The sequence below is a fragment of the Cyprinus carpio genome, chromosome A4, assembly GCF_018340385.1.
Source record: "Cyprinus carpio isolate SPL01 chromosome A4, ASM1834038v1, whole genome shotgun sequence".
Taxonomy (NCBI): Eukaryota; Metazoa; Chordata; class Actinopteri; order Cypriniformes; family Cyprinidae; genus Cyprinus; species Cyprinus carpio.
Window position 1 is genome coordinate 10571585 of NC_056575.1, and position 26781 is coordinate 10598365.

The 26781-nt window shown below is 34.6% G+C and overlaps 1 protein-coding gene and 3 long non-coding RNA genes across 4 annotated transcripts; all 4 read left to right on the top strand.

The window, feature by feature from the left end:
* Nucleotides 1-628: 628 nt before the first annotated feature.
* On the top strand, nt 629-3988 carry LOC122134349 (collagen alpha-1(XXI) chain-like). Its single transcript, XM_042735643.1, has 9 exons — nt 629-825; nt 942-1042; nt 1219-1245; nt 1355-1403; nt 1751-1822; nt 2083-2142; nt 2227-2389; nt 2581-2616; nt 3358-3988. The coding sequence occupies exons 1-7, from the start codon at nt 751-753 to the stop codon at nt 2347-2349; spliced, it is 507 nt and encodes a 168-aa protein (XP_042591577.1). The 5' UTR covers nt 629-750; the 3' UTR covers nt 2350-2389; nt 2581-2616; nt 3358-3988.
* A 169-nt stretch (nt 3989-4157) lies between these two features.
* Nucleotides 4158-5519, top strand: LOC122134264. The gene is made up of 4 exons (XR_006156114.1): nt 4158-4192; nt 4537-4572; nt 4667-4699; nt 5158-5519. It is a non-coding gene; the product is annotated as an uncharacterized LOC122134264 (long non-coding RNA).
* A 4009-nt stretch (nt 5520-9528) lies between these two features.
* On the top strand, nt 9529-10742 carry LOC122134304. Its single transcript, XR_006156115.1, has 4 exons — nt 9529-9665; nt 9761-9799; nt 9891-9926; nt 10714-10742. It is a non-coding gene; the product is annotated as an uncharacterized LOC122134304 (long non-coding RNA).
* Nucleotides 10743-10815: 73 nt separating this feature from the next.
* Nucleotides 10816-25522, top strand: LOC109094128. The gene is made up of 14 exons (XR_006156650.1): nt 10816-10943; nt 12238-12306; nt 12884-12928; nt 13039-13086; nt 14830-15480; nt 17814-17849; nt 18674-18745; nt 19281-19444; nt 19523-19575; nt 20399-20506; nt 21751-21951; nt 23778-23840; nt 24699-24835; nt 24927-25522. It is a non-coding gene; the product is annotated as an uncharacterized LOC109094128 (long non-coding RNA).
* The last annotated feature ends 1259 nt before the right edge of the window (nt 25523-26781 follow it).

The following is a 26781-nucleotide window of genomic DNA, read 5'->3' on the forward strand; positions in this document are numbered from 1 at the left end:
AACATTTTCTGTGTATTTGTGTATATTATATAAGGTACTAATTCAAATGCTTTTGCCTGTATTATTCCCACTCTGCACCCATTCATCAGGGTCTTCCCAGGATGTATGGCATCCCAGGGTTACCAGCGCGACCATGTAGAACTGGACCCCCTGGTTCTCCTGGACAAAGGGTAAAAGAAGGATCAAAATTCAGTTCAATATGGCCAAATGTGTAGCAAATGTAGCTTATCAAGAAGATTATTGTTGATTATTAAGAATATTACAGTTGTGAATGTGCATAAACAATCTCTTAATCTGATTCAGGGGGCACCTGGAATTCCTGGTGACATGGTAAGTGTCTCTTTTACATCTCACTATATAAAAAACAGTGTAGGTGGTGATATTTAAATCGGTCTGGAAATGGTAGTTAGTTCACTCATTTGAAACATGTACGCAATGTCCTAACCGTTTATATATCTTAGTAGGAGAACTGGGAAAGCTGCAATTATCTTTGAGTGAATGATTATGGCTAATCAGTATAGAGTATTTGCCCCACTTTCTTTTAAAGTTTCACCCTCTTTTATTAGATGTCTCACGTTTTGAACTCTTCCTATCTCTCTTCTTCACAAACTCAGTGGCCTCCTGGTAATACTTGACCGAAAGGACAGAGAGGAGAGAGAGTAAGTTTAGTCATCGACAAGCATTTGATATGTTGTATGGTGGTTTTATTTTACTTTATTTTTTAAATCAAGTTGACCTACTTTTTTCTTCATGAAGGGCGAGCCAGGATATGTTATGGGAGGTATGGAGGTTCTTCCAGGACGTAAAGGAGAACCTGGATCCTCTGTAAGTGCTCGTGTCCTACTCCAGTATACAGATGTATTAAACTGTTTAGTTTGCAAAATATGCAGCTTATCTCACAAATCTGCTGAAATGTATAATTGTATTTGGATGTTTCCCAGTGCTTGATTAAAAGGGTCCCCCAGGTGCTCCAGGGGTATCTGGACCTCCAGGACTCCCAGGTTTGCCTGGGCCTCCAGGCTCTCCTGGACTCTCTATTAAGGTTTGTATGAAATATTAGTAGTATGCACGCATGCACATCTCTTGTTAGTTGTTAAAGTTTTACTGTATGTAAATAAGATTTCGTTTCAATGCACAATGTAAAGTTAACAATACAAGTCCTTACTCAAAGTAACATGCAGTATGTGTGGCATTTAAATTCATTTGACTTCCTCTTAGGGCGAGACTGGAGAATCTGGTTCGAAAGTAAGTCATCTACTGTTCAAGGAACATTTTACCATTTAACATTTTATATAAAATATACATGCAAAATAAGTTATTAATGTGTGTTTATAATGCTTCTCACACTTTTCAGGGACCACGTGGAAAACCAGGACCCAAAGGAGAAAAGGGGGAGCATGGAAGTAATGTTTTAGGAGTTAGTCTCTCAAAGCTACTCTGTGTATTATTTATTTATTTATTTTTTATTTGAAAGTACTAATACTAAAAATACAAATACTGTTGCTATCCTAGATTAATATGTAGAAACAGCTATACGTATACCTCAAATAATTTTTTTTAAGTTGTTAATAAATACAACAAAGATCATTTGCTTAGAAAATACTATTTCTAAATTTCCTGTTAACTTATTTTTTACAAATTTACTAGCAATGTTCGCCATTTTTCTTGAATGTGAGCCATTTAGTAGGTTGTATTTTAAAATGTCAAAAAATGAAATAAGTAATTAAATCTTGTGGATGTGTTTTTCTAGGGTCTACCAGGTTTACCAGGACAAGTGGGGGTAGATGAACTTCCAGGACTTCCTGGTCAGAAGGGGGAGAAGGTTTGAGAACATCTAAATCAGTTTCATATGTCATTTTGTACTTTCAGCAGTGGTCTAAAAGCTATTTTAAGCAACGACTTTCTACAGTTTGCCCAAGATGCATAAATTAAATCTCTCTGCTCATCTGCCTGCTATCTTTTTAGAAGTCTCATTGTTCGGAGAGCTATAAAAAATTGCCCTTCCTCTCTGCCAGGACTGCATAGAGCTAAAATTAATGCAGCTGGTTGTTTGATTGAATTTATTTTGTGTTAATCATAAAGGGAGAGGAAGGTATCGGAATTCAGGGTGTTCAAGGTCCACCTGGGCCAAAAGGAGAAAAGGTATATATTTCTGATGTACTCAAAGCACAATCATATTAGTATTTCATTCAACTCATGTATGTTCCCCTGTGAAAAATTTTGCAGGGTAATAAAGGACTACAAGGCCCAATGGTAAGTGTGTTGTATTTAAAATCAATGCAGCAGAGTAAAAGACTGTTGTCTTGTGCAATATGTAATTTGCAGTTTCCATATTCATCCAAACGGTGAAGCAGGAAACCAAGGAGTCCAAGGGATCACAGGCCCTCGGGTTTGTCAAACTATACACAGCCATTTCACATCAAAGTGTTTCATCTGTCAGTTTGTGCTGTTAAATTATGTCTTCCACAGAGAATCAACTTGAACCTTTAAACAGCCTTAGATGCAATTTTGTTTAAGAAATGTTAAGTGCTTTATAATGGGCAGGTGTTTCAATGTTGTTGTGTTTTTGCCTGTGTTTAGGGGAAAAAGGGTTTTAAAGGAGATCAAGGAGACAAGGTATGATTTTACACAATTTAGTCATGCACAAGACTTTCTTTCTTCTGTTTTATTTAATCGATTTGCTCTTTCTCTTAAAATAAAAAAAAATCAATCATGTCAAGTCAGTGCTTTTGTCTAGTGCTGCTGCTGCTGCTGCTCTGTGTTTAATAACCTGATCCATAATACATCCTACTTGACTTTTCAACATGTTCAAAAATCAGTTCAGATCACTGGTCTTGTGGTCAGAATTTAGTTTCTTCATTAAAATATGGAATATTTTAAACATCAAATGCGCTAAACAAAATCATGAGATGCTTCTTCTTAATTAAAAGATGCTCTCTGAAACATTTGATTCTAATTGGTGAATTCTGTCATTCTGTGGTCAAACATTTATTTTATGATACTTAAGTGTATATTTCACTGGGATAGAAATTTGAAATCTCTTGTATCACTCCTCTGGCACTTTCCTCTCACATAATAATATAATCTCGACTCATATCAATATTTTGTATTCATTGATTTGTATATTTGGTAAACAGGCATGTTATAAATTGGATAATGTTTAGTCAGCTGGTCATTATCACAGTATAAAACTGTTCAGGATGAAACAAGACCTGACCATCTTCTCATGTTTATTTTACAATAATGGCTGTCTGATGGTGCATTATTTTTTTGCATGTGGGTATTATTTGTTTTCAATTACATAAACTACAAATAATAAATCCCTCAGCCTAATCAACAACTTGCTTTATTTGACAGGGTGAACATGGGGAAATTGGGCCTATCGGGCCTCCGGGAGTTGCATTAAGTCCATAACTTTTACCTGTTCACTTCCCTGAAAAATATAAATAGCTGCTGTTGGAAAAGGTCAGATGTGTGATGAACCAGTTAATGGATTTAAATCACTGCACTGCACAAATGCTTTGTTAAAAAGTCAAATCCTTATTAGTTTGTTCGCTCTTCAAACTTTTCCACTCTGTATGGTGCTGTCAAAATTCTATCAAGGGCAAGGATGAGCTGTAGATCTCTGGGGAAACTGAAAGTCGATTAAGAAAAAGTAAAAACACCTCCTCGCTGCTCTTTGGCCAGTGATGGACTCCAAAATACACGTCATAGCTAAGGATCTATTATCGACCCGATTAAAAAGAGAAAGATTTGAATGGTGTTTCCACCTAATTGTGAGACGGCAAGAGAATTACACACATGAAACATTAAGAAATACTATATTATATCCTTCATATGCAACCTTGTCACTGTGTGTCCCTCTCTGGCCATTCAGATTTTCAGTTAGTTTCAAATTAAACTTCTGCAGTCATTATTAAACCCAAGGCTTCAGAGAGGAGATCAAGGACACTCTCCAACGATTCGACTCCTCATTATCCCTCGGTTCCCTCAGAAACACTATGGCATGATAAAATGTTAAAAGATGCTCTCAGAGAGCCCACACTAGATCTAACATCTCTCAGTGCACCTGAGGTCATTCATATTTGCTGAATACTAATTTCATCGTTTTTGCAGTGATTAGAGGGAAAGTTTACTTTCTCTTTTTAAACTTTAGGGCTTCCCTGGAGCTGCTGGACGAAAGGGTGATGAGGTGAATCTAAACTATTTTCTTCATTTAACCAAATTTAGAACTTCTAATTAACTACACTGCCCAAACTTTGTGGACATCTCCTTCTAAATAATGAGTTTAATTTATTTCAACTACCCTTGAAAACTAATAAGTGTATATAATCAAACATACAGCAATGCAATCAGCCAATGTTTCAGAACCTACCATTTATTTGCCCTGTAATGTAAATTTGTGTGATTTCACATTGAGCGTCGATTATATGTAGTCAATTAATGCATGGTAATTTATGCAGTTTATCACATCAGCGCTTACAGCTGTCTACAATTAAACAATGTGGGATTTGTATTTCTGTGTTTGATTCACAGGGGCAGCGTGGTCCTCCTGGTGACCCAGCTAAAGGGGTAAAACTGATGTCCCAGAATTCCTCAGTTTCTCGTCTAACATGTTTTTGGTTAAGAATAGAGTATTGCTAATAATTCCCCTCACATTTCACAGATACTTGGTCCTCCTGGGAAAAAGGGTGCTAGGGTAAGATAATCAATAAATATGTGAATAACTTTCAGCACCAAAGCCAGGTCACCTTTGTGTTTTACAACCCAGCTCATGAATGAAATCTGAATTATTTCCCCTTGGGTTTTCCTCAGCTGCAACTATGAAAACCAGCACTTGGACAACTTAAACACGGTTAATTACTGCCATGAGCACCAATATGAAACTAAGAGCTCCCCTGGGTCTGCTTGTCAGTGAACACACAAAGGAAAAAATACAGTTTTATAGATTGCAAAGTTTTGTTGCAAGTTCCAAAACACTCCAGGGGTAAAATCTATACGAATGGTGCATTTCATTAGAAGTTTTTAAGTGATGCTTCTAGATAAACCAAACTGAGTTTGAGGACACCTGTCAATATTGGTTGTTGGTTGGTTTCATATTATTTCAAACGGTCTTAAGCAGAGATATTTAATCTAGGTTATCCCTTGTGTGTAAAGGGGGATGTGGGACAAGTTGGGCCACCGGGACCACAACGAATCAAAGGAGATCAAGGGGATAAAGGTGAAAAGTTGGGTGTATGTTTACTGTTTTGGATGTGAAAGTACAGTTAATTGTATGTATTGATCAGCTGCCAGTCTGAATGTCCTGATTTGTTGTCTCCTGGGTTTTTGAAGGGCAGTTCTGGATTTGGAATCCCCAGTCAGCCTGGTCCCAAAGGAGCGAGTGGAGAAAGAGTGTGTGTTTATTGAGGCTTGTAGGTTGGCCTGTATAGAAAAGTGTGCTCTTCTAACCACAGGACACAATGCAGAAAACTGAAAAAATGTCCACATGTTAATTTTACATGCCTTATATGAAATATACTGTTTGGGGTCGATAAGATTAGCCAATGTTTTTGAAAGAAGTCTCTTATGCTCACCAATGTTGTATTTATTTGATCAAAAATACAGTAAAACTATATATATTGTATAACATTGCAAATACAAGTAAGTTTTTTTTACAATTCTTTCTATCTCTATTTAAGTAAAAAAAAAAAATTAGATTTTGTAGACAATTCTGTCTCTCTTTTTTTAATGCAGGGTAATGTTGGACTATCAGGGAAACCTGGGCCTAAAGTAAATTTGTTATACTCACATTTACACTCCTGTATTTTAATACCTGTGAAATTATATAAGAATACAACCGTGATTGTGAGTATCTAGCAAAGAGAGTGAATAAAAGATTAAATGAAACATGGATCATTTAGATAAACACTTCCTTTGATTGTGTCCTGGGTGGTGATGGGTCCAAAGGAGAGAAAGGGGAGATGGGTTTCTTGGGCAACCCTGGTTCGCCAGGACTAACAGGTAAAGATGTAAGTCAATTGAGGGCCCAGAGTGACTGATACAAGAAGTATGGGAGTGTGTGTGTGCTATATGCATCATTGCACTAAGGATATCAGAGATAGATGGGTTACTTTGCCATTAAATACCCATTGTTTTCTTTTTAATTAATGCTTCATTCATATTAAATTAAATTTTCTGCTTTAATGGATTTCAGGGTCTGCCAGGACTGAAAGGAGAGATGGGATTGAGGTTGAGAATCAACAACAAGCACAGAGAGACCCATACCTTTACACAGTCTTGTCTTTCTATCATGTTGAAGACTTTCCATTGACATTTATTGTTTATATACTGAGATCCCCTCAACCTCACACAAAACCTTTAGATTTACATTTATTATGTTTATTATTGAGTTTGTTTTTTGTTTTTATAATTCACCAGGAGAACCTGGAGAGAGAGGTGTCAAGGTATTTTCTCTCTTCTAAACCTCTAAGTCACATTTTCCATCTGTCTATTGAACTTTCTTTTTTTGTCTCCCCCAATTTTTTTCAACAGTCTTCATCTAACATCTCTCTATGTTCAAATCAGATATTCTCTATCTGCCTTTGTATTTTAACCCTTCCAAGATCCAGAGGGAAACAAAGGAGAGAAAGGCGAGCCGGTACGTGCTGCTATTAAAAAGCAATGCTTTTATTTTTATGATAGTTTTTTTTTTTTTTTAAGACAAAATCAGTATTTCAAGGGCCAGTCATGCTCTGTGCTCACAAAACAGAATCACAGTTTTTCATGTCACGCTTTCTAATGATAAATTAAAGAGCAAGAGTCACCATATTAATATTTTATTCTCTACAGTGAAGGCCGGGACCACAGGGAGACACTCAAGTGAGTTTTACTCTCCTTACTGGGTATTATAATCAAGCTATTCAACATAAATTAATATTCATGTAATCATGTTATTTTCAGTTGGTTGGTTTGTTACACATGTCAAAAGCTGTCAAGCCTGTATTGCTCTTTTTGTTTATTTATTTTGTAGCATTTATTCGACTATTTCAGGGTTATCTTTATTAGTAAATAGTAGATATTGTCAATAACTTCACATTCTTAGAATTCTTCTTCCCTAGTTCAGGACTCCGAGGGAAGACAGGACGTCCTGGACCACCTGTAAGTGTGGTTTCCACTTTTGATGTACAATATATATATACTTAATAAAAACAGAATGATATGGGTTGTTTTTATTCTCCCTTAGAGTCCTGAAGGTAAACCAGGACCTTCAGGGAATTCACTGGTGAGCCACTATAAAGTCACGTCCACCTTTATGAATTCATTATGATGCTTTTTTTTTCCTGCATATTTTTCTTAATGTTTCAGATGGCATGCCTTTTAATTATTGGCAGATGAAAGACTATTTTTTTTTTGAAACATTATTTAATGTAGCTCAATTTTCTTTCACTTCTAGCTTGGATCTAGTAAAGAACAGATGGTGTGGATGGTTAACCAGGAAGGCCTGGATCTAAGGTCTGACTACTTCTGTTTCAATTTTAATTTGTGCAACTTTTTCTAAACTATGGTGACAGCTAATCATTCTCTTCATATGTGTTGTTGTAATTGTTTTAAGTTATAATTATCAGTGTTTTTGTGTGTACGTAGGGTGAACTAGGACAGATGGGGGACCCAGGACCACTGAGTTTGCTTAATAAAAAGTATTTTGTGATAATTTATCATGTGATTCATGTTTTAAATTTCAGTGACATTAACTGAATTGCAGGGTGTGCGACCAGTGTACAGTCTTAAAGTGCATCAGATGTCTACACAATGTCTGCTAATGAGTCTGTAGAAGACTTTTTGTCATTTTGCTTAATGTCAGCTGAAATAAAGAAGTTAGCTTAAACATGTAAAATGATGATAATAATAAATCCAACAATTATATGCACTTTAAGGTTATCTTTAGTTCTTGAAGGGCAGATTATTATCATAATTAAAGTGGCTGGAGTTAATGCTGTGCTTTTCAGGGTTTTGTGTGTGCGTGCATGTCTGTTTAATTTAACAGAAAGGAGATCCTGGACCTGCTGGGATAACTGGTATGCCTGGTTTACCTGGGACACCTGTGAGTATAGTGACATTTACAGCAGCTATAAACCATAAAATCTCTAACAAAGCTATTCATTTCCTCTTTTTTCTTATCTTCTGTTCACTTCTCTTGTAGGGCAAACCTGGTGTTGATGGGTAACGTGGAGTAGCTGGAAAAGATGTAAGTGTAATATATGATTGTAGTTCTAAATGGCTTTGAACTTATTTATAAAATCAAAACACTGTTTTTTTTTTCAGATAGAGAACAAGGATAAAAGGGTGATGAAGGGACAAAGGTGGGACAACAGACTGATATGAACTAGTATTCCATTATATTGTATGGATTAGTTGAGCCAGAAATGAAAATGTGATAAAAATGTACTCACCCTCAGGCCATCCAAGATATAGACGAGGTTGTTTTATTATTGAAACAGATTTGGAGAAATTTAGCATTACAGTAAATCACTTGCTCACCACTGGATCCTCTAAACGACTCCAGTCCATCAATTAATGTCTTGTGAAGTGAAAAACTGTGTTTGTAAGGAACAAATCCATTATTAAGATGTTTATATACCAGACCATATTCTATAATAATGCTTCCTCCAGTGAAAATGTCCTTCCCTTTTTTTCCTCTCACTTCAAAATCCATATTTGTATTTGTGAAGAACTGTTTTGCTTGTAAACGGTGCTTGATCTGTGCATATTTCGCTCCTGATTCAGACAACTTTTTCACTGTTTATACTCTCAACATCCAAATAATGCAATGATAAATTTCATAAAAACAGTACACAAAAATAAACTTATCGGCTGTTTATACTCTCAACATCCATTCACTGCAGAGGATCCATTGGTGAGCAAATGATGCAATGCTAAATTTCTTCTAATCTGTTCAGATAAAGAAACAAACTCATTGATGGTCAATTTTAAGCACATTTTCATTTTAGGGTGAACTATTCCTTTCAGCTGAAATAAATTTGGCTAACATCCTTTCTTATTTTAATGAATAGGGTGAAAAAGGTTAACCTGGTGCAAAAGTAAGATAATCCAAATCAAACGTAATAATGCAACAATACTTTCTTTAAATAAATTTTTAACTGTGATATAATTAAATGGTTTGTTTATATAATTTATGTTCATAATATGTTCCTTATTTTTGTCATTTTAATGGCTTAGGGAAAGGAAGGTCAAAAAGGAGAGTCAGGATCTCCAGGCTTGCCAGGTCCTCCTATTGTTCTCCAAGAGATCATTTGTTTGTTTGAGCTTAGGCAAACTTTATTTTTAACAATGACTGTTGGTAAATTATATTTGTGTTTGTTCTCAGGGTATGTCAACTGAGGACATCAGGGGGTCCCATTGGTATTTCCCATACCAATGGGACCCCCTGATGTGGTGGTGAGTGTCACAATAATGGCATTGTGAATATGTGCATCTTTACCATTATCCGTTCATATTGCACTGACTTTCAGGTCATACTGTGTTTGCAGGGTCCTCCTGGGATGAAGGTAAAATATAGTTTGCCAAGAAACTTTGAAGAAATGAAAAGTTTCTCAGGCGATATGTAATTTTTCTCCTTTGGTTGGCAGGGAGAGAAAGTAGACATGGGTTTGAAAGGAGAAAAGGTATCAAAGCTTTCTACATCTCATTGATTGCACAAGTTATCTCCATAAATCTATGCTGCAGAAGCACTGATACCTGGCACTGTATTATTTAACAGGGTGATGCTGGTCCACAGGGGAGAGCTGTTGAAATGAAGGTTTTCATGGTTACTCAATGCCTATACATAATTTACTTCATTACAAAACTGATTTTATGTGGTGTAAACATATTGTCATGTTTTATTTTAGGACATTGAAGGCTTGTTTGATTCATATGGTGTTAAAGTAAGTGTCCTTTTTGCTTTTAACCCTGCAGAAGTTCTGATAGCATAATGTTTGATTCTCTTACATAAAATGGACAAAACATTTATTAAAATAATAATTATGGGAGGAGGGTTATTTTGTATCCTAGAGGCAACACTATGCAATGGAATGACTTGAATAATTGTAGCCAAATTGAATGTCTACAGTATATAATTTTTACTGATATCAGAATATTAATTGTTCTAAAACATTATGTTTTAGTGCAATAGGTGTTTTATGAACTAATAACATAATCTAATAAAACTGGCTGCCTGATTAACTTTTACTGCAAATTTGCTCAGATATTTCAGTTTAATATTTAATATTAATTGCATGCACTATTTACTTTTAATATTCAACTTTTGATATAATAGTTAATATTTATGTTAAAAACTTACTTTCTAAATAAAATATAAATAAAAATATCAATTTGGAACACTTGATAAAGGCAAAATTCTCAATGGAGGCATCCATTATATGCATAAATTATACAAATAATTTAAATAATTTTTTTGTCTTGAAATGGATGTTTACTCACTAACAAATGAAAATCATGAAATGATTTTACATTTACTATAAGGATGCAGTGTCGTGTTGTGGATGTAGTGCATTATATGCATTTTATTGTCATCTTAAATGAATTATACATTTGCATGAATTCTTACTATTTTGAATTGCATTGTTGTTACACTAAAGTAAAACATTACCACATTTACAATAAAAAAAAGCCACTGTCACAACTCTCGCTGCTGAATGCCTTGATTGACAGGCTGCTTCAGGATGGAATGCAGGAGCTTCACAACAATACCACAAACACCATAAAAATAAAACTAAACATACAAAACATATAAACAACACATCTCTACTATTCACAAAAAGGCTGACCTGAGTAAAACCAAAGACAAACTGGTAGTTGTCGAAGAAAAGAAACTTGTGGAGACCAACTTCAGTGATGTAACACCTTTGAAATTTCTCCAAACCAACACTTCCTCTGAGAGGGTATGTTTACCTGTGATTATTTTTTTTATTGTATTGTATTGAAGCTTATTAAAGTGTTTTTTTATTGTGCTTTATATAGAAAAATGTAAACCTGCACCTCGTCTCATAAGCTTAATACATTTTAAATCAAACAGAGCTCGTCAATTCAATTTACTCTATTTAAAACTTTCAAATAATTTGATTTTGTTTTTGTTTTCAGGTTAATAATAACAAAATAACTTTCAAAAGATAAAAACAAAATAAATAACAAAAAGTAAAAACAAACAAAAAAAAAAAAAATTCAAAGGCAGAGAGAGGGGAAAGGTAAACTGATCTTGCTCTGTTATATAGATGCTCAGTCCTGTGTTGTACTCACAGTAAATTAACAGAATATCAAACAATAAAGAGTCAAATTAGCCATAAACAGGTTTTGGTTATTAAATAGACAAATATCTTTATACTGGTGAAAATTTAAATCTGTGCAGTAATAGTAAAAACCTAACCAGACATAATTAGAACTAAACATTACAAATAAATATTAAATGTCATGGCCACTAACCCCTGAATGTCTCGAAATATTTCTGATGATTGTTATTTAAAGCCTTCTCATAAATTATGATGATTCTCAACCACTCAACTCTCAACCAGGGCAAAAGAAATAAAGGACATCAAAAACTACAAAGGAAACGTTTGGTAAATGTTTTATCATCGCACCTAACCTGACATTCACACATCATTCACATCCAAGGGAGCTTAATTCTAAATTTGAACGTTATGACTATTACATTTTTGTGATTATTTAAGTATTCTGATATACTAGATATATTATAGTCTTGTTTAAATATCCCTCAATATTTCATTAAAAAAGCACAAACCCTAAATGATTTATAAGCATACACATAAATCAAATATTAAATGCACCAGTTTTTTGCACATAATCATAATGTATAATGAATCTAACAAATATGCTACAAATTTCTCTAATCACAGTCATTATACTCCCACTAAAAGAACGAAGAATAAATGAATATTCTGTCACCTTTAACCTGTATGACTTTAATAGAATTTTAATTTTGGTTGAATTATAACTACTTAATTCCTCCATGAAGCATGTTTACCAATATTGTTATTTTAGTCTGTTCTGTGTTAATGGTGTCTAATAGTAAATGAGTTTCTAATCTCTTCTCACTGACAGTTTTACATGTTTGTTTGTTCTTTGTGGAAACAGCGTCAAAACAAACGTTCTCATGTTCTGTCTAATTATCCTTGATCATTAGAAGGCAGAAATCATTTCTCTTATTACTGTAAATTACAGGAAGATCAAGACAACATGGAAGAAGAGGTTGAGGAAGCATCGTCTGACGATGAGGAATATGAATATGAGGTAAGTCTGTCACATGATCCCATTTTGAAATCTAATATAAGACACCTCAATGATGGCAAATACACTGATGTGATTCATAATCTCAAAAGATATTGCATAGTAGATCAGATTTTGTCTATAATGTGTTGACACATTTATAATAAATTGAACGGGACCTGACAAGTCAACCCACACTAATCACCTGAGTTTACCTCATATCTCCCTCACTCACACCCACACTGGAGAGTCCAGTCACACTGTTCACGTCACACTTAACAGAGCCTTAATATATTACGCCCACTCCACTGCCAAAATAAGAAACAGTAATCACAACATTTCTAATTAATGTTGAGTAGTTATTCTCATAATCTCTCATCACTTGCTTTCCATTTATATATTTAATCAAGGGAATGTTTTACACAATGAAGACATTTTTTCATGAACTTTTCACATGGAAGCTCTAATCACAGTGAAGATGAATAAAGGTTACAGTGGAATAATGTTTCATCAGTACAATATGGTTGTACAATATGCTATGGGATTGAGCTAAAGTTTTTTTTTTTTTTTTTTTTTTTTGGAACTCTGTTTTTGTCCTCAGCTAAAATACTCAGCAACAACAGCTACATACACACAAGAAAATGAGGTAAGAAAGTCTGCTAAACCTTTCTTTTTAATATTACTAATAATTTTAAATGGTTATGGTTGATGCCATTGAAAAAATGTGCTATTTAAAAATTTCTACAATTTACACAGGGTGAGATGACAACTCCGATTACACAGTCTTTAGAGGAGATTACACTGGTAAGAATATACACTACCATTTTACAGTTTGGGTTTAAAAAAAAATAAAAAATAAAATAAAATAATGGGTTATGCTCACCAAAGCTGCATTTTTGTTTGATTAAAAATACATAAAAAACAGTGATATTGTGAAATATTATTTGTATAAAATGATTAATTTCTTAAAAAAAAAAAAAAAAAATCTTTTACTGACCCAAATTTTTTCAACAGTAGTTTTGGTATTTTTTACATAGTATGTGTGTTTTATATATATATATAATATATATATATATATATATATTATATATATATATATATATATATATATATATATATATATATATATATATATATATATATATATATATATATATATATATATAAACTTTAACATGTTCAAATGCATTTTAAACTGACAACTTTAGTGTATAAAGTGTTAGTTTCAAGATTACCTAATATAATATCATCATGACACACTGGGATCCCAGCATGCACTGCATTTGATTTTTAGTCATGATTCCTCTATATGGTGCACTTGCAATGCAGAATGACACATTAAATGTGCTTCATAGTCGCTCTTAGGGATCAGTTACAGGTTTTCTTTAATATATTTATTTTCTAAACACAGGAGCTCCACTAAACTCTGTAAGAGAGACATTCAGGTGTGTAGAAACTGTGAAGGGTAAAAGAGTGGGAGGATCTGACTGGCCGGCATTACTTTGGGAGAGCCTCCTTTCCCGTCGCACAATGATGATGTCATTCGTCCATGCTGCCTCCACTATGACTAGCGTTCAGTATGTTTGAGAAGAACCACCAGCACTCTCTGAAGAGAGACCAGCCCAGTAAAAACAAAGAACAGATCTTGTAATGTGCTGTCTTTACACTTACTGAACAAATACAAGCTAAATCATCTATAATCCATATGAAAGTGACAACACAAAACACTAATGAATGGTTATTGAAATTATTCTAAGTTGTTTTAATAGAAAATCAAATCATTTGCTCTGACAGCTCATTCAACATTGATTTGTTCATCAGTTCCATATTTATTGCATAGAATAAGCATCTTAATGAAGCACAAATCGTGTGTCTTCTGTAGGCCTACAGTACATGCCTGGAACACCAGGAGGACAAAACCATTACAAACAAGGATCTAATGTGATGAAAACTGAATTACAGTGACATATTTAGTGCTTATGGTTCAGTAAGCTCATCTTAGAGAGCTGCAGATGTGATTGCATGATGAAATGGAGGAAAAACATTTTTTTAGTGGTCCACCTCAGGTGCACGAGGCAACAAGAAGCTAAATGTGAGTGAGTTTAATCTATGTAAAGAGAGAGAGAGAGAGAGAGAGAGAGAGAGAGGAATTCATAGAACTTAAAAGAATAGTTCATCCAAAAATGAAAATTTACTCACTCTCAGGCCATCCAAGATGTAGATGAGTTTGTTTCTTCATCAGAACAAGATTTGGAGAAATGTAGCATTACATCACTTGCTCAACAATGAATCCCCTGCAGTGAATGGGTGCCGTCAGAATGAGAGTCCAAAGAGCTGATAAAAGCAACACTATAATCCACATGTAATCCATATGACTGCAGTACATCAATTAATGTCTTGTGAAGCAAAAAAGCTTTGTGTTTGTAATAATCAAATCCATCATTAAGATGTTTTTGCTTTAATCAATCGCTTCTGGAAAAAAAAACAATCCATAATCTAAACACTTCCTACAGTTTTGTTTGTTTGTTTGTTTGTTTTGTTTTTCAGAAAATTTACATTTTGGGTGAACTATACCTTTGAAATGTTTACATTTATGAAGTCAACTCAACAATGCCTTTAAAAGACAATTCTTGAACAAGGCAACTGAGGCACAGTGGGACATGGAGGAAGAGGATGGTGTGACTGAGACCAAGGAATACAGTTCAGGTGATGGTGATGAAGAGACAGACAGTGAGGAGATAGAGGAAGAGCTAGAGAGGGAGAGAGAGAGACAGGAGATGGAAAAAGAAAGGACTGAACTGGAACGAGAAAGAGAATTAGAACTGGAGAGGAAAGAGAGCTAGAGAGGGAGACAGAGATGGAGCAAGAGGTAAGTATGTGCTGTAAAATCTATAGTTTCCATTTCCATTTCATATTCAACATGGTCTCAGACTTTTGGGCCCCAATGTATTTACTGTGATTATATTATAATTATATAAAATCTATTTAAATAGATATAGGATAACTTTCTTTTATCATAATAGACACAAATATATAAAAACCTATTCAATGGTTATTTTAATGCTTAAAATTAGATTTTGAATCCCAGATTTTCAGTGTGGTCTTTACATCTGTAAATAAACAAATTGTGCATTGTATGTGCATTTTTCCTTTCTTGTACAGGGACCTCCAGGTGAAAATGGAAAACCAGGCCCTAAGGTTAGGCAATCTTTTTCATTACAAGTCGGAACGATCTGTTCTTGCTAATAAGCATGATAGTCCCACCCTGATAAATAATGTTATTTGAGCAATGTTCTCGTCAGCTCTTATTAGTGACTAAGCTCTGTGTGTTCCTAAACCAAAGTCTGTTAGATAATCATTCCTGCTTTCTGATTGGACTGCAGCTCACCCACACATATGACATCCCCGCCTCCTCATTCACAATGTTAGGAAATTCTTACTGTCAGTCAGACTGAGTGGGTGGAATTTCAGCAGTACCCTTTCACTTGCTTTGATGCCCCAGAGCATGGGTCACCAAACTCGGTCTTGGAGGGCCGGTGTCCTGCAGAGTTTAGCTCCAAACCTAATCAAACACACCTGAACCAGCTAATCAAGATCTTACTAGTTATACTTAAAACATCCATTCAGGTGTGTTGAGGCAAGTTGGAGTTAAACTCTGCAGGACACCGGCCCTCCAGGACAGAGTTAAGTGACCCCTGCCTCAGAGTTTTTTTACTCCTCCGTTGTGTGTGTCTTCTTTTGTGTGTGTGTGTGTGTGTGTGTGTGTGTATATGTTCACACTGATGTGTGTGTGTGTGTGTGTGTGTATTTGGTGTTGCCATCAAAAACAAAACTAATCCACTGCATTATGAAGACTCAGATGTTCACTTTTACATTCAACTACAAAACACCTGCATTGTTTATGAGACATTGTTGTTGCTGCAGCTGCTCAAGCATGTAGAAATTGGCAGACTGCTTACAGTTGGCTGGGGGTGGAAATATGCTAATATGAGACAGTCTGTCAGCGGTCATGGGCGGGGCAGAAAATCAAAACGGCTTGTAAAAAAAATAGTTTTTCCAAAATAATTATGGCAGCTGTGGTTGCCAGAATAATTTTGTAAAAAATACAGAAAACCTGTAAAAATGTACAGAACAAACTGAAAATTTTACAGTATAAAACTGTAATTTACAAACAAGATTTGAATGTAAACCAGTAAGTTCAACTGGTAAGGAAATCATTCACACAAACACAAAACACCATCATGGTAACACACATGACACTTAAATAATGCAATAAACATTCATTAAATAACAGAAGAAGTAACATAAAACTCTAATATACTGTACATAACTGATAATAAAAACTATCAAGAAACATAATTATTTAAACTAAATACTTTTGAATGTGAAATGTCACGCAGGGAATTGTGGGAATATGAGTTTTGTTTTTGACTGTAAATTATATGTTGATTTGTTCTTTTTTTACTTCTAAAAACTGTACAATTAACAGCATTTTACTGTAAAATTACATGAAATGTCTGGTTGACTACCACAAACATTAGTAAATCGTGTTGCATGGTTTATTTAAATGTTCTCCTCCCATAAATGAGAGTGTCTGAAAGGGAAACTCCTTCAAATGCATATGCAATAAGGTCAGCTGCAAAACATTTCACGCCTTTTCATAACTAATTTTTCACTGCGTGTCTTTAGTAAATCCTGACAGTAGTTTTATGCCAAAAGAGGGTTTGTACTGGTGCAGGCGGTTAATTTGGCCCCTAGTGCTCAAACAGTGGGATGTTTTTTTTTCTCTCTCTTATTTGCTGTTAATTTTGTTTTAAATGCTTTTAACAACTTTTTCTCAACATTATAAGGGAGCCAAAGGCACTGTTGGTGCTAAAGGGCCTCCAGGTCTCATAGTAAGTCACGTGTGATTCCAACTCTTGGGAAGACACTACCACCCCTCAAATCCCTCAAATGTCTCTATAGCATCCCTCAAATATTTTTTTTATTTTAATTTTTTATTTTATTTTTAATTACATTTATTTTTTCACTAATTCTTTCTTTATTTTTCTTGCTTTATTGTTATTTTAGATTGATTTGTTAATTGATTACGTAACGTGGCACAATGAGGGTTTACTTTATCAATGGTATGGTGTATAGAAATATAATCTGGTTGCCATTTTCTACATGCTTGAGCAGCTGCAGCAACAGAATATTGATAATATAACATTTGATAAGCAAAACCTGTGGCAAAACTTCTGCATTCTGTGATGCTGCTAGTGATTTTATAAAAATTTTATATTATTTCTTATCACATTTTATATTATTTGTTTCTTTCGTTCACGGCTTGACTTTTTTTCCACATTTTTAAGTTACTTTGAATAAAAGCATCAGCTAAAAGAATAAATGTAAATGGATACAAGAAGCTTTCGTGCATCCATGCAATAATCCGTACTGAATGGGTCAACAGACTGTTTTGATAAAGTAAGATGTCATGATTCTGTACAATGTGTTAACTTCTCATTTCTCTCTGACCTTTCTCTTTAATTAAGGGTCCTAAAGGCATGACGGGTATGAAAGGAGAAAAGGTGAGTGTCTATTTTAACCCATCTCAGTTCGAAATTCTAAACAAGTTCACAAGGGCTTTAAATATTAATAGCCAAGCCAGCTCTGCCAGGGTCATTTTCTGGAGCTCAAAGACTTATAGGCAGCTTTGACAGCACTGCTGTCTGTTCGCTCTGTATTGACTTACCAGTGCCTTCTCTTCACATCTTTCTCTGCTAAAGCCAATCTTTGTATGGTTGAAATTGCTGTGAACAGCACTTTCTTTTTACAGACATACACACTCGCACTAACGTCACAATCTGCGTCAATTGTGAATGATATTGGTTTTATTTTCTTCAGCATAATTGTATGACAGATTCACATATACAGTGAACATTTGTGGTGTCTAAACAATACCACTTACAACCCTAGAAACATTTAACAGCCCATCTGACATATCAGTTTAGTCTCAAGTGTTTAGAATATATGCCAGACAAAATTAATAAAGGCAAAACTTTTTGACTGACGGGGTGACAAAGGTGTGCCTGGTCACAGAGGAGACAAGGTAAGAACAGCATAACCCTAGATTGAATAACTGCATGGTGTTTATTTTGATTCTTTCACCAGCTACCAAAACTACTTGTTTTGTAGGGTAGTCCTCTCTCCATGCCAGGACACAGAGGATACAAGGGTCTAAAAGGATATTTCTGCATTTTAATTTATCATTTCACTGTAATGTTTCCCACAAAGGCCATACTAGACTGTGCAAACTCAACAATAATTGTGAGCTTTTTGAGTTTTTAATTAAGTATGAATGACAGATACAGGTCAATGTATGTTGACCTTCAGTTTGAATTTTACATGGCAGGGTGAACGTGGGCTTCCAGGATTTGATGGAGATAAAGGAGAGAAGAGGAAAGATGGTCCACCTGGTGCAAAGGTATTGTATACACCGTTCTGAGTGAATTATACATTCCCATTCAAAAGTTTGGAGCCAAAAAGATTTTTTATTAAACAAAGATTTTTTAATAAACAATTATTTGTATTCAGTAATGCATTAAATTAATGAAAAGACAGTAAAGGCATTTACAAAAAATAAAAAATAAATCACTTCTTTCTATTAAATGAATGCAGTACTTTCCATTCATCAAAGAATCCTGGTAAAATGCATCTCAGTATCCACAAAAATGTTCAACACTGATAATAAGAATATGTTTCTTGAGCACCAAATCAGCATATTTGAAGAATGATTTATGAATGATCATTTGAAACTGTAGACTGGGTTAATGGCTGCTGAAAATAACACTGCAATACATAAAAAATATTTAGAGAATATTGAAATAGAAAATATTTGAATTGTAATAATATTTAATAAGAGAGTTCAAGATCTTTAAGGTAGTGTATGATACCGATAGAGAGTCGTGTATTTGGAACATATAAAGTGAATTTCTAAAACTTGTTTCATGTAATTTCAGGGGCTGAAGGGTGAGGCTGGTACTAAAGGAGGCATGGGGCCTTATGGCACACACGGACCAGTAGGACACACTTTATTCATGGTCATAGACTCATTGGTTTGTGTGTTCAGGGTGAGACAGGAGAGCATGGTTTACCTGGAGATACAGGAATTAAAGGTGAGAAGGTGTGAAATGTCAATCTTGTCTTTACTTTTTGTGTTCTCACCTGTCTGTAACCATTGAACCACAAATTTTTCTGTAAGGCTTCAGAGGTTTCCCAGGTCGAATAGGAAGTCCGGGACTGGATGGAGAACAGGTATTTTTGGCTAAATTTAATCTTAAATTGTAAATCGGATTAAATAGGGTTAACAAATTTATTTTGACAGTTCAAGGAAGTTTCTGGGGAGGACTGGACATTCCAACTTTCATCTTGGGACGATTCAAGGACTTACCACAAACAGGAAACCTCATCATGGAAGTCATTGTTACTATATGTTTCAAAATTTATCCTTCTGAAGCTCTGGACAAAAATGAGGAGAAGGTTTAGGGGACCTGTGTTGATTAAAAATCTTTTAATAAAAGGAATAGTTCACCCAAAAATTTTAATTCTATCATCATTTACTTCATATCCTTCTGAACCTGTTTAACTGGAGTAGAAATAGAGAGAGAGAGAGAGAGAGAGAGAGAGAGAGAGAGAGAGAGAGAGAGAGAGAGAGAACAGAACAGAAGCATATTGCAATCAGAAGCTGTCAAGCTCCAAAACAAACTAAAACCATAAAAATTACTAACTGGAAATAAAAACAAAACCTGCAAACAAAAAAAAAAAAAAACTAATAAAAAAATAAATATTATAAAATACAAAATTAAATAATAAAAAAATAACAACAATCAAAAAAAAAAACAAATTCTAAATATTATTAAATAGTCTATAAATAAATAATATTAAAATAACATTTATCATGTCACAACAAACAATAGAAACCCATACTTGCATTATCAAATGTCAAATTTTAATATATGTACATGAGGGGATTTCATTTTAGATAACTGTTATTCGAAATAATCTTTTCCCTGTCAAATATATTCATTTTAATTCATTTAATTCATCAAAATCATTTATTTAACCCATTCTTCTGCAGGGTACAGCCGGTTTCACAGGGTTTAAGGGATCTCCTGGTGCACCAGGAGCTAATGGGGCTCTGGGTCAGCCTGGTCCGGTTGGACCTAAAGGTGAAGTGGGACCAAAGGTATGACCAACCTGCCTACACTTAGACAATAACAGAGCTGAATTTATTACTCCTATGTCTGTGTGATTCATCAGATAGATGGATAAATAGTCAAGCCAGTGTAATTACGGCCATCTTCATATCTCACTCAATCCCATGTGGAGGAACCGTGGAGGAGGACAAGGCCCTAATTAACCCCAAGAAAGACAGGATGAGAGAGATAGAGAGAGACGGGGGGGTAGGAGCTATTCCTGCTGGGATGAAGATTTGAGCTATCAAACCAAACACTGCGCTAAGGCCGCCTTTAGCCACAATTAGGCATCTCTTGATGTTGATAAGAATGGAGAGTGTTCAGCAAGCTGCACTCACAGAGTCTCTTTAGATAAAGGTGGGCTGTACTTCAGCACAGAATCAGCAGACGATCTTAAAACATGAGGCATTTAGGTAAAGGTTGATCTAATTGGTGTTGGTCTCTTACTAGTTTTGCATTATCCGTCCTAACAGTATTTATGTGAATATATTATTTTGTGTTTGTATATATATATATATATATATATATATATATATATATATATATATATATATATATATATATATATATATATATATATATATATATATTTATATATATATAAAAAATTTTTTTTTTTTTGCAGTGCATTCAGTCTCACCGTATCCGATCAGACTGTTAGCTAAACAATTAATGTCAAGATATACAACAATACATCCCACTGAACAGATTGTTTGTCTGTTCACGTTCAATGAAATATGGCTTCTACCTCCATAAAGATCTGTTCAGTTGTGCACTTTACTGCGGTCCATTGAAGTGAAACTGAATAACAGAGCTTCATTAGCACATGTATGTGGGTGGTTAGAAGTGTGTGATTTTGTGTATTTGTTTGCGTTTGTGTTTCTCTCAGTATATGTGTTTGGAGGCCCCTGTTGTGGGGGCCACAGGACCCCATAGGTTCCACCATCTGTTGTGTTTTTATGGGCTCTCTTGCCGAAGAAAAACCGTGAAGAACTCCATGTTCAAAAATCATTCATGAATACGAAAACTAAATTAACAAAAAATTAGGCTGTTTTTTTTTTGTTGTTGTTGTTGTTGTTGTTGTTGTTTTTTTGAAGCAATGACTTCTCTAGTTTAAAAAAAAAAAAAAATAAATAATAATCAAATGATTGAATTACTATCTATTTGAATGAAATTAAATGAATTAATGATTTAAGCCTAATGACATTTGCCTAAAACATGTTTCTAACTAAAGGAAAGTAGATACTCCTGATGGTGAACACCAATGATCCAGATGATGGGAGTATCCTAAAGGAAGAGAGAAGAACAGATTCTGATTCTCCGTTCTTGCTCACCCACCCCAAAGTGTGGGATGAAGAGTTAGAGGACGAGACCACTACAGTTCATCCTGCTGTTTCAGAGTCTGAGCCAACATTAGCATATGGCAATGATACAAGTAGGTATATTCCTGCTTTGAACTAATATGTTATTACATGGTTTGTCTCTTATATGATATCATCCCTGTATTTTGTGCTTAGGGGCTGGAAGGGTTTAGATGGAGAAACTCTAGTTTTATATAATCAGTTTTTTGTTCAAATTAACTTCTGCTGTTTCTTATGAACATTAGTCTTGATCTGGCATCTTTGTACATGAGTTCATTCATCCATAAACACCATTCAGTTCTTTTTTCCCTGATGGAAAACAGGAAATCATACGCTGAAGTCATACGCTTAGGTTCTGCATGGTCTACTTCTGTGTTATTTTAAGCAACTGAGTCACACTACAAAAAAAATAAAATAAAATCTGTTTTTTTTTTTTTTACTTCCAATCATATAGTAGTTGCTCATGGCAGCCTGATGTTAATTTCAACGACCAAAACCAAGACAGGTTATCTAGCTGGCTACATTATTAATTGGTGTACACTTCAGATGGATGAAACAGAATTAATGAATGAAATATACTTTTCAGGCAATCATATAGCAATACTGGTTCTCATCATCAATTAAGTATGTCATAGAATAAATTAAGGAAAAAGAATAAAAAAAAAATTTCAAAACCACTGATGACTGATAACATTTCCACTACTACACACAAACACTTGTTCTTATTTTATTTATTTTTTATTTATCTGTGCATGGTCCAGACAGTCAGTCATTGTTAGGCCATAGGTGGCAACAACTAAATCTTTATGAGCGAGTCATCAAATCATTAATTCAACCGATTCATTCAAAAACAATTCATTTGATTAATTTAGGACACTACTGCCACTACTGTGTGTCTGTATTGCTTGGAAATGTGCAAAGGTTAATCAGGCATCTTTCTTATTTAATAAAATCATGTCAACTCAAATCAGTATTTCATGTCAGTGTACTTAATTAATTTAGTAATTAGTCATGCAATATAAGAAAAATATACTACCATTATTATAAAATAAACCCCATCCGCATGTCTTCTAGATGTTAACCTGTAACACATACACACCTATGTGATTATATTTGTGCAATGACTCTGCATAGTGCTGCACTTGGTTTTAAAGGAGTAGTTCACCCCGAAATGATTATTATTTTTTTTTTATTTACCCACCTTCAGGTCATCCAGGAGTTAGATGAGTTTCTTCATCAGATTTGGAGAAATGTATCATTACATCACTTGCTCACCAAATGATCCTCTGCAGTGAATGGGTGCCGTCAGAATGAGTCCAAATACTTAATAAAAACATCACAATAATCCACAAGTAATCCACATGACTCCAGTCTATTAATTAATGTCTGCATGCATAGCTTCAAATCATTGTTTCTGACTAAAATATGAGTCCTCTATCTATAATATTGTTTGATGCGGTGAAAAAGTTGAAAGTCTTGTCTGAATCAGGAAACCAAGCACCAAATCCGAAACAGTTCAAAACAAATATGTCTGTGGATTTTGATGTGAGAAAGCAACAGGGGATGAACCATTATAATGGAGGAAACATAATTAATTAATATTCAGAATCATGCTTTTACAAAATTAGTTAAAATTAGTTAAATCAAATTAATTTGATTTTTAGTAAACAAATCCATCATTAAGGTGTTTTAACTTTAAACCATCTCATACTTACGGCACCCATTCACTGCAGAGGATCAATTGGAGAGCCAGTGATGTATTGCTACATTTCTCCAAATCTGAACAAACTCATTTACATCTTGGATGGCCTGAGGGTGAGTACATTTTTAGCAAATTTGGGTGAACTCTTCCTTTAAATGTAAAATCTGTATGTAATATATGCTTTTCTATTGCACTCAGGAGCCACTACTGAGGGAGATGGAGAGCAGGAAGAAAAGAGACGTGCACTCAAACACCACTCAGGTATGTGTGGAGTAAAAGAGGAGAACATCGTCCTCTGCTGACTGCTGCTCCAAGTGCTTTTAACACATTAATACAGCAACCAAAACTGCTCACATAAGCAATATAGTCAGATTTTTTGTACAAATGAAACCCGGTCCTTGAATAAAAAGGGTTTGCAGTGGGAATTTTGGTTTAATGTCCAGGAAAGTAGTCCAAAGTAGTACACCATAATGGTCCTGGCACCAAAAGTGCAACGCTTAGACATGGGCAAGATTATTTTATGCACCAGTTTTATTTCTGTCACATCCACAATCTATTTCTGTCACATCCACAGTATATATGAGACACAAGGAACGGAAACAGATAGATAAGAGCAGAATTAATCCACTGATAAAAACAATATTCAAATCATCACTCTGCAAGTGTGTAAGCTTGCGTGTATACAAGTGCATATGTGTGTGAGACAGAGAAAAAGAGATAAGACAGAGACAGAACATTTGACTGACAGTGAATCCATGATAAATGTTGATTAAAAAGTGGAACTTTTGTTATATTAAATGTTTCATACACACATAGTTATATAAGCATATCATCTACATTATTAAATCATTTATACTCCATTGAAACTGATTGAGCCGCTGAGCTGATATATATATATATATATATATATATATATATATATATATATATAATTGTTTTAAGATTGAGCCGCTGATCTGTGCCTTGAACCCATGTCCCATGAACACATCACTGAATACCTAGTTTGAATGCATTTATACTCCATTGAAACTGATTGAGCCGCTGATCTGTGCCTTGAACCCACATCTAAGGGCCACTGCACTGAATACGTCCTGCTCTTGTACTACTACACTGTCTCAGGAGAATGCCATCCTTTTGTGTATGATGGCAGTAGAGGAAATAGGAACCGCTTCAGCTCCAAACGGGACTGTGAGAGTCAATGTATTCTGGGGAGGAGAGGTAAAGTGCCAATCAGAATGCAGACTTCAGGTTCAGAGGTGATTGTTCAAATGATGCTAAAGACATTCAGGTTTATTTTATTTATTTATTAGCAAATTCATTTAATTACATTTTCTAATTTATTTACAGATTCTGGATACTGGGGAGAAATGACTATTTTTAACAGCTAAACTGCAATTTATCTGACTAAAAATGCTATTTTTATCCATCCTATATTTATATTAGTTTATCGCAGCTTTAGATTTAGATTCTATATCATATTTACATTTCACTTCTATAGCACCACACATTGTTGCACTTGTAGTGATACATGCTTACCTATGAATTTCTTACAAATATGCCATGTTTTTATTTAAAAATGTTCTTAATGTCACTGTTTTTAAACTAGTATGTGAGACAATTAAAACAATAAAATGAATATATTTTTGAATGAGCTATATAGCTTGCTGCTATATATGGGTGTGTGCGTGAGAACATTTTCACATCGTGACCTCTGATTTTGGACCATGTTCTCTGAGCTTGGACCTGTGGTGTATATAAATGTTACCATATTGGCTTTTCCTCTGAAATGCTTGTCGAGTCGTGTCTGGACGGTGTCTCCTGGGGACAGGCGGAGAAAGTGTGTGTATGTGTGTGTTCTTTAAGCAAAAAGACTAGCTGCATTTGTGGGTGGCTGATATGTGCACATTTGTGAACGTATGTGTTTCCTTCCTCATTATTTTTACCCTCCTTTGACATTCATTCTGTTCTGTCTTATATAATTCCCCAAGCAAGCTGCTCCCTGTTGCTTCCCGAGGTTTCTCGCTCTTTATATATGTCCCAGTGGCAGGGGGCCCGTGTAGCAGGAGGCCCGTAGTCCAGATTCGAGACTGTGGTACAGTGTCTAAGGGGATCCCTGAGTGAACTTCATTGTGTTCACTACAGAGAACAGATGCTCTTTACACCTGATGTAGTTTTTAAGGTTTAATGAACTTCCTTTTAATGTCATGTGGAATAAATATATTATCGTCCAGCCCAATGCACAATGTTTACAATGTATAAAGGTGATCGTTAATGAAGTCTCCAAACTTCTGAGCCCGTGATAGCAAAGCAATCAATCATTAAAGCGAGGTGGGAAGAAAACTCATTAAACTTATAAGCATAAACTGCAGTGCAATTAACTCACAGTGAAGTCTAAAAATGGACAAACATTTGATATGACCATTGACCCTGAAAACTGAGAAAACAATATAATAGACCCTTTTAAATCTTATAAATGGCTTAATACAGATGCAAACTAAATAAATTGATGCGCTGTCCATGGTACTGAATCCCTTTAGATGAGTGGGTAAATTCTCATTATGCCTGCTAATTTATAAACCTTATAACTATTTTATTCTAACATAGAGTAGTCAATTAGTTTGTATAACCAACAATAAATTGTTTATAAATTGTTAAAATAGGTAACTGTTGCACATGATAACATACTGGACATGTATCAGAACGATCAGCTGAATGAAAAAACTAAAAGGATGATGTTACTTGGTAGCTAAATATATTAGATGACTAGTTAATTTAAGATTATTAGATTAATAATATCTTATATTAACACTGTAGTATTGTTACAGTATTTGTCGTGTTCCTGGGCCTATTGATTTCTACATTGCAGGCTAAAATTATGTTTTGTCTTTGTTTGTTTTTTTTTTGTTTTTTTAAAGTCAGTCCAATCAAGTGTTCTGCACACATCCTGAAAAGTAAAGCAAAAGCATTTTGATCCACCCCTTGGTTTCTGGTTGCAGTATACTGTAGGTCATAAACGCATTTCTAGTAAGTTTCGTTTTAATTATCAACTTCACACAAACTCAAGTTGCAAATGAGATTATTAAGGCAAGATGTTAGCGGTCATCTTGGGAAATTTTAGCTTCACTTTCTACAGTGGAAGCAAAGGCTTTAGATATACAAAGACAGTGCGCTTATGAATGGGAGAAAGTGCACCACTCAATAT